General features: G+C 36.1%; 2 protein-coding genes across 5 annotated transcripts in view; one reads left to right on the top strand and one right to left on the bottom strand.

The window, feature by feature from the left end:
- Positions 1-12,664, top strand: part of LOC126853641 (DNA replication licensing factor Mcm6) — a 35,211-nt gene extending 22,547 nt beyond the window's left edge. For 3 of the 4 annotated variants that reach the window (XM_050599526.1, XM_050599525.1, XM_050599524.1), the window contains 13 exons: positions 8,475-8,581; positions 8,681-8,732; positions 8,827-8,945; positions 9,126-9,269; positions 9,452-9,716; positions 9,797-9,999; positions 10,087-10,285; positions 10,370-10,900; positions 10,989-11,294; positions 11,570-11,903; positions 12,003-12,125; positions 12,206-12,345; positions 12,445-12,664. In XM_050599526.1, the coding sequence (XP_050455483.1) occupies positions 8,854-8,945; positions 9,126-9,269; positions 9,452-9,716; positions 9,797-9,999; positions 10,087-10,285; positions 10,370-10,900; positions 10,989-11,294; positions 11,570-11,903; positions 12,003-12,125; positions 12,206-12,345; positions 12,445-12,558 (2,451 nt within the window). In that variant the 5' untranslated portion in view covers positions 8,475-8,581; positions 8,681-8,732; positions 8,827-8,853 and the 3' untranslated portion in view covers positions 12,559-12,664. Of the gene's footprint in view, positions 1-8,474; positions 8,582-8,680; positions 8,750-8,826; positions 8,946-9,125; positions 9,270-9,451; positions 9,717-9,796; positions 10,000-10,086; positions 10,286-10,369; positions 10,901-10,988; positions 11,295-11,569; positions 11,904-12,002; positions 12,126-12,205; positions 12,346-12,444 lie in introns of all 4 variants that reach the window. The other variant, XM_050599527.1, reaches the window with a different exon arrangement.
- LOC126853722 (uncharacterized) lies at positions 6,144-8,239 on the bottom strand. The gene is made up of 3 exons (XM_050599746.1): positions 7,811-8,239; positions 7,112-7,371; positions 6,144-6,763 (listed from the first exon to the last, which is right to left on the bottom strand). The coding sequence occupies exons 1-3, from the start codon at positions 7,844-7,846 to the stop codon at positions 6,259-6,261; spliced, it is 801 nt and encodes a 266-aa protein (XP_050455703.1). The 5' UTR covers positions 7,847-8,239; the 3' UTR covers positions 6,144-6,258.
- Positions 12,665-13,219: the final 555 nt, after the last annotated feature.

Genomic DNA, 13,219 nt, shown 5'->3' with positions numbered 1-13,219 from the left:
AATAAGCGTCGACGTCCGACGTCTTCGAAAATCCCTCCGGCACGATGCCGTTATAAATCTTGATGTAACTCACTGCGTCGTGCGCGTCGAGACAGATAAATTTGCGTAGTGCGCGTCGCAAATTCCATAGAGTGCCGTTAATTCTAGACGATCCGAGACGAGAGCTATGAGATATTTATTTATTTCTGCGGTCTTTCTATGTTGAAATATTTATTATCTTTATTTATAATTTTTATTAATCTTGATATTTTCTTACAATGAGTATGATATTATTAATCCCTACAAATAACATTTATTAAATAAGTAAGGCTTTTTATATTAATTTTCTGTGGACATTTTTTTTTTTTTTTTATAATATCTATTTTTTTATAAATATAGATTATTTATAAATAGTAAATATATTAAAAATATATTAAAGATAAGAAAAACAGATACAATAAATAAATAGGAAACACTACCAGCGGCATTGTCACGATACATTCAGCGTTCGTAGAGAAAGACGTAAAAAAGACTGTGCATCGTCTTGAGAGGCACGAAATACTGCAAGGAGGGAATAAAGTGCAGGCGCGCGCTTCTCCCTCGAGGGACTTTGTCGTTGGCGTTAAACCACCCCGTAGAGAAACGTGGATACATGGGACCACCGCTTACTATAGTCGCGGACTAATTTCTCGTCTCGCTCTATATATCTCGTAGCTTGAAAGAGGCTCGGCGGAGTGGCGGCGAGGACGACGCGGAAAGAAGGAGCTAACCCCGAGAGTCGTTCCTCACAAAGGAGAGAGCGCAACAATTATAAACACGGTGGCAATTACCGAGGGCTCCGGGTGCGTGCGCTCTCTTTGCTATTCTCTTCCTCTCTCTCTCTCTCTCTCTCTTCTCTCCCATTTTCGCGTGAACCACGACTCGGTTGTCGTAACCGCAACTGCGGATGAAACCGACGGTCCTCTTCACCGCTGCCAGCGTATCCCGAACACTTACCCTCGCGCAACACCCCCGGCGAGAAGTTTTCACCACCCTAGCAATTGAGTCGGCGTGCACGAGTGTTCGTTCGCGCTAAAACCGAGTGGCTACTCGGCTGTATCACGTATGGAATCTCGAGTTTAAACTCTCTCTCTCTCTTCGCTCTCTCTCGTTGCTGTTGTGCACATTGAAGGAAAGAAAGAAATTCGCGTCCTGGAATAAAGATCGTGACCACACGCATAACATGACCACAACGTAATTATATCCAACTCGTCGCGAATGTGAAGAGAAAATAAATTGGTTCATCACATTTAAATTCATTACAATTGTATTCGGTCGCAATTCGGTTTTAAGAAAATTCTATGATAATATTGCTCTTTAATTTTATAATTTTGTTTTATACTTACTATTTATTTTGTGTTATATTTGTGCACAACGTATCACGTGTATTACATTATAATAATAATTTCTTATATTTATGGCGTTTTTAAAATAATTTATGTAATTATATACGTTACTTCTCGCGATTGTAGGAAAGAGAGAGAGAGAGAGAGAGAAATCTATTTCTGGGCATGTTTAATATGATTATTTATTATTATATAGTACTGTGCAATGTCTATTTTAGCGTACTTTAGTTTCAAAAATAATTGTAATATTAATGTGCATGTCATATTGAAATTTTATAAGCTGTACAAACTTTTAAGCGGCGAATTGAATTAAACACCTATTTTAAAAATAGAAGATTGACAAATATAATCTAAGATAAAACTTACATTTTTTGATATATTATAATAATTATTTGAGTCGATTACAAATTACAAATTAAAGAAATTAATTCGATTTAATAAGAGCTCGAAATAATTTCACGTATCAATTCCCTAATCAAATACTGCTTTGCACTTTACTTTTAACATACATCAAACTGTTCAGCTTGATTTTAAAAGACAGTCGCAATATTGGTGAATATAGACAGACAGTCGCAGAGTCCTGTGGAAAAAAAGGACAAATCTTTCATCCATTTTTTTTTTTTTTTTTCAACAAAAAATGGACACCGTCTCGCTGTTTAGACAGAGCTGTTATTTCCGCTGCACCGATTAGCTGCACGTCGATGCGTCGAATAAGCCGACATGATCTGTCGAACAAATATCTCTGTGCGAGATTGATCGATGGCCAAAAATCGCTGGACAAGTCACCCTTTATTTCTCGCGTATTTATCAGCCCACCAGTTTTTCAACGAGGCCTGATAGAGAGATAAATGCACATCAGGGGTGGCCGAGATTTTGGAGTCTTTGCAAAGATTTGTGTGTATGACATATTTTAAACCTACAAACTGCTATCATTTTTATCATCAATTTAAAGATATATATTTTTTTCAATATAAATATAGCATACTTATACCTAATTGAAATATTACTAAAGAAAAAAAATGATTTTTTATTAGAAGATTTATACTTAAAAATAATGATGTAAAGAATATCTTGTATATTAGGTGGTTTGTGCATATATGCGTGTAAAGAGAAACAGAATTGCGCGCGGAACAAAGAAAACATGAAAAATAGTGGCATGTAAAATTTTAAGCGGCTAAATTTTTTTCTCCATGGCTCTTTACGGTGATGGAGATAATTCTATATCGACTATGATGCACGTAACCGCGTTCGTGCAAGGAATCCGCGCGATGCTATGATCGAGAGAGCGTAGAACGAAATGTACACGACAGGAGACACGGGGACAAATCGGAGGACGTTGGTCCTCGGGAGGCTTTGGAAAGCCACCGATTTATCGGAACTGTTTGATCGAAATTTCAATGGCCACACACCATTCTCTCTAGTGGCAGAGAGCGAGAGAGAGATGGATATATAAGTCGATGCGGAGAGAGTTGATCGGTATTGGCAGTAGGATGTATACATATGGATGGTTGAGTGCGCATGGACGTAGTGCACAGCGACTGATACGATATATCTGGTTCGGCTCTTTGTGCTCCGTCATTCCACGATTCCCCGGAGCTTCGTACGAGAATTTGATAAGGCGTCAACAACGGCGGTGATGCTCGGAAGACTACCATTAAAGTATCGTTGGTTGCATCGTGAGATAAGAAAAAGCTTAAGATTCGATTATAAAAATGCAGTGTGATGAAATACTCTATGATTAATTTATGATAAAAGAAAAAAAAAATGCATATTTTTCCGCTAAAGAATCTATTGCCATTATTATTGTATATTTTATGAATGTGTTATTCATTTTAATCAATTACATTATAATATATAATTGAATTAAATATTAAAATTATTGTATATAATAGTAGATGTTAAATTTGTATCATATTATTGCTTGTGATTTATAATGCTGGAAATTAGATAAATGTGAAGAGAAAATTTTTCAGAGATGATCAAAAAGAAAATTTGATAGGACGAGTTTAGTACCACGTGCCTTCTCGTGTTTTTTTTTTTTTTCTCTCTCTTTTCGCGATTCCTTTCGTTTTTCTTTTCAACCGCGCTAAGGCAAGAAGGATCGACAAAATGAATCGTATGCCTCGAGGAAACGTATTTCTCATATTTTATTCCTGCTGCCTTAGAGAGCCTCGCCTTTTTTCATCGCGGTTTGATTTGAACGTTGAAGTTGGGGTTCGTATAGCCTATAGCTCTAATGTGGAGAGCGCGGGAATTAGAGGAAAGAGAGGGAAAAGAAACGCGAGGAAATTTGCACGTCTCCCGCTTGGAATGATGAATGAGCTGCTTTATCTATTCTACTCTCAGATATCGTTCTGACTATTAAAGGAAAGAGATGCGAGAAATCCGGGGCAAACGCGCGTGACGAAGCCTCTCGTTTACAATTCCACGCGTATATCCGCGCATCTGCCGTTGTTCTCTGTTGTTGCGTCTTTCGGTATTAAATATTCATCGCCGTTGTCTGATTTAAATAATGTAGAGACATTCGCGAGACAGCCGCGAAACTAAATCTCGATTCTGCTGTCACGAATTGTTCGTATAAAAATACGAATTTGTAACCAGAATTCTCTCAAAGACCACGCAACGACTATTCCTCGCAATGATACCTTTTTTTTTAAGGTTCAACGACCTCTCGCCTAGTCTCCTTTCGCGGGAGCTTATTGAATCGATAACGGACGGCGAGATAATACAATACGGATGCAGGTTACTCTCTCGAAGAGAATCGAAAGCGGCTACGTACCGGTTAATCTCGAGTGGTCGTGTATATAAGGTATCCGCCAAAGTTATTAAGGCCCGCCGATCTCGCTCCCGTAAATCTCGAAGAGACTTACGGTGAATCGTTACTGAAAACACAATTTTCCGACAATCTGCTTTCCCGGCGGACGAGAGGCAATCAAGCGTCGCTTAAGAACCCGGCCGTCCGTTTTATGATCTTGCGGCGAACGTCGTTTCTATCGACGAGATTGAACGACGAATATACACGGTCATCAAGCTCGCGATATCTCTCTTTTACCTTTTTCCGAAACAGATTCTTTTGTAACACTTCGTAAATTCCGGTTTGTTTTCACAGCGCTTGTCGTTATAGTTGAACGATTTCCACACATCCGAATTTATTGCCTTTATCAGCAATGCAAATATTAAAAACATGTGTATGGCAACTCAATGCATGTGTGTGTGTGTGTGTGTGTGTATATTTATTGACTAAAATTCACCGATGCAAATAGAGATTCATATACATCCATCACATACATATGTTTGTATGTCGTATATTACATGTTCACGGTCTAATTCAGAATTTATTCATGGGATAATCTTATGAAAACTGGTAGATACATATCAGTGCGCAATGTATATTTGAATATTTATATATGCGCTAGATTTAGAATATTAACCGCGACGTGTTTCAGCTGAGTTTGCATAATCATGCCCCAAGAATAAATGCACAATTTGTCGCGTGAACTGAATATATATGATTACGAATTTATCTAAATATATCTAGTAATACTATTTTCGCGGTAAAAGTTGATTTTATGATTGTCCCTTTGTTACCGCGACTACGTGTATTCTGGCGAATTAGGAGTAATTGGCGATAATTGTTTTATAATTGCGTGTCTATTTCCGAGGAATACGATCGCAATTCGCGGTTTGGATAAATGAAGCCGTGCAAGGAGCAAGCACCTACTGAGACTGACGAGGAGACAGAAAGGCGTAATGAGAGTAGTTTACTGCTTAATCGGAGTTTCTCGAGCGGAGATTCTCTCTCCAATTACTCCAATTAACCCGCCGTAAAATCCGATTGTGAATAGGTTCAAGGATAAATTCGGTGCGATATCGATTAACCGTCTAACTGTCAGGCATCTCGACAGCGAGTTAAGGATACCATTAATAGCGCTTTTATGATTCATTTTATTAATTACAGCGCAGCCGTCGCGCGAAGAAGACAAGTAATATAATCGCGATTCGATTTAACGTGGCGTCACTTAGAATCGTTCAAATTTCATCATATATTCACATTGATTCTCTCGATTGCAGGCAAATAGACACGAATATGTAATGTACGATTACGTGTAACGTACACACATACCATTCTTGTAAAGCACGTTCAACAATGGTTTAATATACAAGATTGACCGATGGACGCAGTTTGCACTGCAGAGAGAGAGAGTGCTCTGTTATGGTCGTTCAGGGTCCCGCGCAGGAAGTGATCGAGGCCCTTGATAGGCGTCGTTATGTCTTTGTGAATGACTATGGGACAAATTACAACGTGGGTGGGGATAGATGCGAGAAATATTTGTATAAATTCGAGTACCACGGTACAAGAGAAACAAACGCTTGTGCGAACGCTCAAGTGAAACACTCGAATTTGCATTAATTGTATTAATTTTTTTCTCTATTTTTTTTTATCTTTGTGTTTATTTTTTGTACACAATTAGAGGAATTTAATTTTATTAAATGGGATTAATTTAAAATAGATTTAAAAAAAATGAAATATTTTAAATAGATTTGTACAGATTCAAATAAAATCAAGAAACAGTAATTTTCAGTTATATGTTCATAATCTAGATATTAAATAATTTTTTAATATTATATTATTTTTAATATTATTTGACCTATTTAATATTATTCACGCATATATGCACGCATGAAGCATGAGAAATTTCCGCATATTTTAAACTCTCGAAATGTGAAGATACATATGTAGAAAAAAATAGAGATATTTTACCCGTCTATATATTCTCACACACTCAAATATCGACTCTAAAGATCGTGGAAGCTTCAATTATCAATTACTATTTAATTTTGTCATATATTATTTTTTTTTCGCAATTTTACTATATTAGATACAATCGCTATTTCACCGGTAAATCGGCTCCTCGTCGCACTCGTATTTGTACCTGCCGAACGGCAAGTGGTTGTGAATATTGTTCACTGCCATGTACGCGTATACGCGAGGGTTTCGCGTTCCGGGCACGTAGCGCCCGTATCGAGACAGGACGAGAGCTAAAATGGGATTGGGCGGTGGATGTAACTTGCTGTTGTACCCGTCGTCGTTCAAAGTATGGCTTAGGAAGCGATCTAAGGCCTTGATGGCCGCCGTTATATCTTGCGGCTCGCGACGGTAATACGTCGATAGTTCGGCTTTCCCGCGATACGGCAGTTGATCATCATGCGGCTCGTCTGTCAAGTATCTGTCGAGCACTTGGATATCCTGATGTGCGAATCGTCGAGGTACATGGCGCTGATATTCCCGGATATCTCGAGATCCCGATAACGTCGTCATCGTCGTCGACGATGGCGGAGGCGATGGCGATGCATTCGGCACCTTTGCCAAAAAGTCTTGGTGAATTTCCGTAGGGAACCTTGCCGAGAAAGAGATGATATAATATATGCATTACCTTCGTACCGAGAGAAATACCGCAAGATTTTCCCTCTCGGAATGTATGTTAAATATAGTCAATAACTGTTTTGAAATTCTATCTACACACAAGATGTACCAAAAATTTAATTGTAATACAGTTTAATACAAATTTTTTAATTACAGTTACGCGATGATAATATTTTTTTTTCCAGAATTTATCAATCAAGAAACTTATTATGCAGCATTAGAGAAACTTGAGATGGATAGATTTCTGCTAGGAAAGGACCAAATTATATTATTTTGGACATAGAAAACTTTTGCATAATTTAAAGAAAAATGACAAGAATACCTCTGAGGTCCAGTCTGCAACTTTTGTCTACGATTATTCGAGGTCGAAGTGGCGGGCTGAGGACTTGTAGGATGTTCTCTGGAGGGCACGAGCTTTTCTAGATCAGCGCCGATCGAACGATCGTCATGTTGATGATTCGGATGTTTCGGGAACGGCGTGCTCGTAGCCAGCAAATAACTATGCCATGGACGCGGCACATTCGTCGGATTCAAGGATACCTTGGCCGCCAGTATGGCACTCGTCAAGCAAACGCGTGTCACCTACATTTAGACAATGTCTGTTAGCGTGCACGTCTGCCTTTCGGAAACGCATTCCCGCCATGCCATTCCGTTATACGGATCACCGCTTGGAGTAGCGGCAGAATGCCAGATTCGTTTTAGGACCAGGGTCGTTGCACTCAAGCACCCTGAGCTAAAATACTAGCCAACGATCAAGCTCACGGCCGGTAGTTTCAGACTGTTAGATCAACTTTGGAATTTCTATCTCTGGTGAAGTAGAGAGAGAAAATTCTAAGTTGTTAACGGGTCGAATACAACAAACAATAGTCGATAAAAACTTCACATATTTTGGTTGATATCGTATAAAAGTGTACTATAAAACGTGTAACAATATTATTTTATTTAAGTTAATATTTACACCGGTATTGCTACGTTTTAACGCGTCGAAACGCGCGCGAAAATGTCTCGAAATTCTCGTTACCAGACAGACAATGCTGATTTTGTCGACGACGATCATCCTCCTTCTATTTCGTAAAAACGACTAAAACGGCGGCACGCACTTCGCGCGCCATTTATACAACGTGCTGTAGCGTTCGCTTAAAAGCTAAGTCTTGTCTCGGCCAGGAAATGCGTAGAACATCTCCGTCCTTTCTATGAAGATTTCTACACTTTCTTCCCCTCCCTTTTCTGTGTCAAGACCGTTACGCGTTATTCACGAAATGCGAGGTGTTATCAAGAACTTTCCTTTTGTCTTGAAGAGACGCTCGCGAGACGAATTCTGCATAATGGATAATTTCTGCTTCATTTAAATTTCTTTTATTTGGTTTTATGCTGTCAGAATTTTTTGCTGTCATACGGATTGCAAATGCGCGGTTTAGACTCGGAAATACCTATTTTTATTGTTGTGAGAAATAAACCTTATTGCACAGAAAAAATAATTAAAATAAATGGAATTTACACATGTATATTTGCTATAAATAAAAGAGATCGCAAATTGTCAAATAATTTATCTCGCGATTGCGATAATCGTGCGTTGAAGTGAAAAAATAATTCCAAACACAAATATATATGTGTATCAAAGTATTGTTTAATGAATGAGCATGATGAATCATTCAAATGACGATTTGGTTCGAACATTGTTTTAGTTTACATGCTTTCACCAGAGTGCACGATGTTACGGTCGAGGTTTTCTTGGGATTTTGGGAATTGAGCGACAAGATTAGGAACTATGGGCTTCTTTCATCGACTGTCGGTATGTGAATAACGATCGTAATTTTGTTGATTGATCATGTAGAATCTAGGGAATTCAGATGCCGTATATTTCTAACATGTAATCAATTTCAACCAATAGCAACGCAGTATTTTACACAAGTGACAAGATGCCTGTTTGCCTCGATGAAAACGTCATATTCTTGAAAACGTGAGCAAAGTTCCTCTTCCCGCCAAATTTTCATCAACATTATTTAATATAATAGACGCCTTTCCACATTCTTATAGTGCCTTTTTGTATAATTAATCGACGAAATGGAAGCTAATATTGGATTAGCTGGTCAAACACGTGTACAGGATGAGGTCGGGATCAAGTGTCAAAAATTGTTTCAAGATTTCCTGGAGGAGTAAGTAATATGTATATCTATTTTGATTTTTTCATCATTTTGTATAAAGAAACATTCATGATAAGTTCAATCTAATTTCTTCGATTTTAACGGAAATTAATATTAACATTTAATCGTAATTAACATTTTTTTTATATACTCTATATATGTAGTAGCTGTATTTATATATTATTATTATAGATTTAAAGAAGATGAAGTGGTTAAATATCTGGAACCAGCTAAAGAGCTTGTCAGTCCAGAGCGGTGTACATTGGAGGTGTCTTTTGAAGATACAGAATCGTATAATCAAACTCTGGCTACAACCATAATCGAAGAATACTTTAGGTATCTATCTTTATATGTTAATCTTAATATGTTATATTAATATACTAAATTAATAATGCTATGCAAAATACAAAACAAGATGTTTTTATAATTATTTTGTAAATAATGCTTAAATATTAGCCTTGATAATATTCTGAAATAATTAGTTTTTTTATTATTAATGAGATAATCATATGTTCTAGAGTATACCCATTTTTATGTCAAGCAGTTTGTAATTTTGTCAAAGATGTAGGCCAGTTACAAAAAGATAAGGAATGTTATGTTAGTTTTGTCGATGTACCGACTAGACATAAATTAAGAGAATTAAACACATCACGATTGGGTACTCTGGCACGTATATCCGGACAGGTGGTACGAACACATCCAGTTCATCCAGAATTAATTTTTGGTACATTTCTTTGCATGGATTGCAATGCAATAATCAAAAATGTAGAACAGCAATTTAAGGTATTATGAAGATTTACATTTGTATACTATTATATAAAGCATGATTGATTAATTTTGACTAAATAGCTCATTGTTTCTAGTTCACAAATCCAACAATCTGTATTAACCCAGTATGTAGCAATAGACGACGTTTTCTGTTGGATGTAGATAATTCAGTATTTATTGATTTTCAAAAAGTCAGGATACAAGAAACGCAAGCTGAGCTTCCTAGAGGTTCTATACCTCGCTCTGTTGAAATCATTTTGAGAGCTGAGACAGTTGAGATGGTGCAAGCTGGTGACAGGTAGATTTAAAAATAATATTTAATATTGTATATGAAAATATATTTTGTGATTGTCAAAGTTATAAATGCATTTTTTAATTTTTACAGATACGATTTTACAGGAACTCTTATAGTAGTTCCAGATGTGGGATCATTATCTGCATCAAATTCTAAGGCAGAGATTGCACCAAAAAACAGAAATAAGGAACAAAGAGAGGGTGTAAGTGGTCTTAAGGCACTTGGTGTTAGAGAGTTGACATATAAAACGGCATTTCTCGCTTGCAGTATTACCGCTACAAGTTCAAGGGTAAGCAATATCAATAAATATACTAAAAATTTATATTATTATTAAAAAGACAAATATTTATTTAATTAATGTCAATTTCAACAGTTTGGAGGTACAGATTTGGCAATGGAAGAAATCTCACAAGAGATGATGAAAAAACAAATGTCAGAAGCGGAATGGAATCGCATTTACGAGATGAGTCGTGACAAAAATCTGTATGAGAACCTAGTATCTAGTTTGTTTCCCGCAATACATGGCAATGACGAAATTAAGAAGGGAATTACATTAATGTTTTTTGGTGGTGTACCGAAGACTACAGAGGAGTGTACGTCTTTAAGAGGAGATATTAATGTCTGCATTGTCGGTGATCCTAGCACTGCAAAGTCGCAATTTCTTAAATGCGTATCTGACATTTCGCCTAGAGCGATTTACACGTCTGGAAAAGCGTCAAGCGCGGCTGGTTTAACGGCTGCAGTGGTGCGAGATGAAGAATCGTCAGACTTTGTCATAGAAGCTGGGGCATTGATGCTCGCAGATCATGGCATCTGCTGCATCGACGAATTCGATAAAATGGATCCAAAAGATCAGGTCGCGATTCATGAAGCTATGGAGCAGCAGACCATTTCAATAGCTAAGGTATTTCTGAAATTTATAAAAAATACAATATATACACACAACGCATACGAAAGAATTATATAGTGGACAATCTTACAAATGTTTTTAGGCTGGTGTGAGAGCAACTCTAAATGCTCGTACATCTATATTAGCAGCGGCAAATCCCATCGGCGGACGATACGACAGGAGAAAGTCATTGCAGCAAAATGTCCAATTAACTGCACCTATCATGTCGAGATTCGATTTGTTTTTTGTTGTGCTGGATGAATGCAACGAAATTGTTGACAATGCTATCGCCAAAAGAATCATAGATTTACATTGTGATAATTTGAATGATCTTCAAATGATTTACAAGCAAGATGAGATTATTAGATATATTAATTTTGCTAAGCATTTTAAACCTGTTTTAAGTCGGGTAAGATATACTAGAATTATTCTATCAGATAATTGTATTGACTAATTTAATTTTTATTGATTAATAAACAGAAAGGCCAATTGAAGTTCAGACGCGGTACTTGGAGTGTAAACAAATTATTATATTTTGTTAAACATGCATTCAGATATATTATACATTAAACGTATCTGCGCATCTACGCTCCAATTGATCTTCCTGTTTATTAATTGATTTTTATCATTCGAGTTTCGTTGAATCTTTTATTTTATTACCTTATTTTAATTTTTATATTCTAGGAGGCTGCCGATCTTTTAGTAGAAAGTTACACGGCTCTTAGACAAAGAACGGGTAGCGGAAGTGGCAAGTGGAGAGTCACCGTGAGACAATTGGAAAGTATGATTAGATTGTCTGAGGCGCTGGCAAAACTAGAATGCGTGGACGAAGTGACAGTGAAGCACATCAGAGAAGCAAAACGATTGTTACAGAAGAGTATAATTACAGTAGAACAGCCTGATGTAGACCTTGAAGAAGGTGAAGATGCGAACTTAGGAATGGATGTTGACGAGCCACCACCACTCATGGCAGCACTTAATGCATTAGACAATAATGTTGATGCACCGCCTCAGACACGTATGTGTGCATATTTTCCTTTTCTTTGTTTGTATATTTTACGTACGTATTATCATTAATGCATTTATTATCATTACACACGTTTGATTGATTTGTCAGCGTCTAACGGAATAAGCGAATCACCGAAGAAGAAATTAACAATGTCCTTTGAGGAATACAAAAATCTATCGAATATGTTAGTGCTCCATATGAGGAGCGAGGAAAATCGTGCAGAAAGCGAAGGTATATTTATTATGATATGAATAATGGTAATTAGTTTTTATTATCATATCTATATATTAAATTAGAATATTTTCTAACAGATGATAATAAAGGTGGCATACGGAAATCCGAATTAGTTGCATGGTATCTTGATCAAATACAAGATCAATTAGATTCAGAAGAAGAATTATTAGAACGGAAAAGTTTCATTGAAAAGATTATTGATAGATTGACATATCATGTATGTATTAATATATTTACATATTGTATAATTGGTGTAATTGTATAATTTGAATTATACATTCATTACAATCATTTATTGACGTAAATTTATTTTCAGGACCAAATTATAATACCTCTAACAATGACTGATTTGAGAAGTAAAGATAAAGAGGACGAAGAAGAAGAGGATCCTTTACTTGTTGTACATCCCAATTACGTCATAGATATATAATTTTTATGCATTCATATATTATATTGATTTTATAATAAAAAACGTGCCTTTGAAAGAGAACAATTTAGTTCTATGATTTGTCTTTTTGCAGGAAAAAAATACGCATTTCTAAAATATTTTTATATTTTGATATATCGAGATGTCATATCATTGAGAATTTTATAAATATACTATAAGCTTTATAAAATAAATTTTTACCATTGCAACAATGTGAGACAAATACATTCTTACATAATTATAAGCACTTTATTTTTTACAATCTGCTTAAAAGCATCAACATAAGCGTACATACAATTTGCTTGCTATATGATCTGATATGTTTATCATTGTTTGTATTCAAAATGAATGAATAAATCATTCTGCTTATGCCATATAATGTGATATGAGGAATATCTTGGGTGACATAAAACAGATCTTATTTAGACACTTTTGTTTTTTATTATTAGTCTTTAAAATGCTAAGATTTTGAAAATAAAAAGATTGAACATATATAATTATATGAATATATTATTTATTTTAACGCGTAATATATTGTATTCATGACTTGCATGGACATTACAAAAACAGAACAGTTTCAAGTATCTATGTCAATAGTACGCTAATTAGCATCATGTAAGTCGCGCTAACTAAAATGTCTTTTGATGCATGTGTTGTAAAGAAA

Source organism: Cataglyphis hispanica, chromosome 12 (assembly GCF_021464435.1).
Source record: "Cataglyphis hispanica isolate Lineage 1 chromosome 12, ULB_Chis1_1.0, whole genome shotgun sequence".
NCBI lineage: Eukaryota > Metazoa > Arthropoda > Insecta > Hymenoptera > Formicidae > Cataglyphis > Cataglyphis hispanica.
This window is presented reverse-complemented; position numbering and strand designations above follow the sequence as displayed.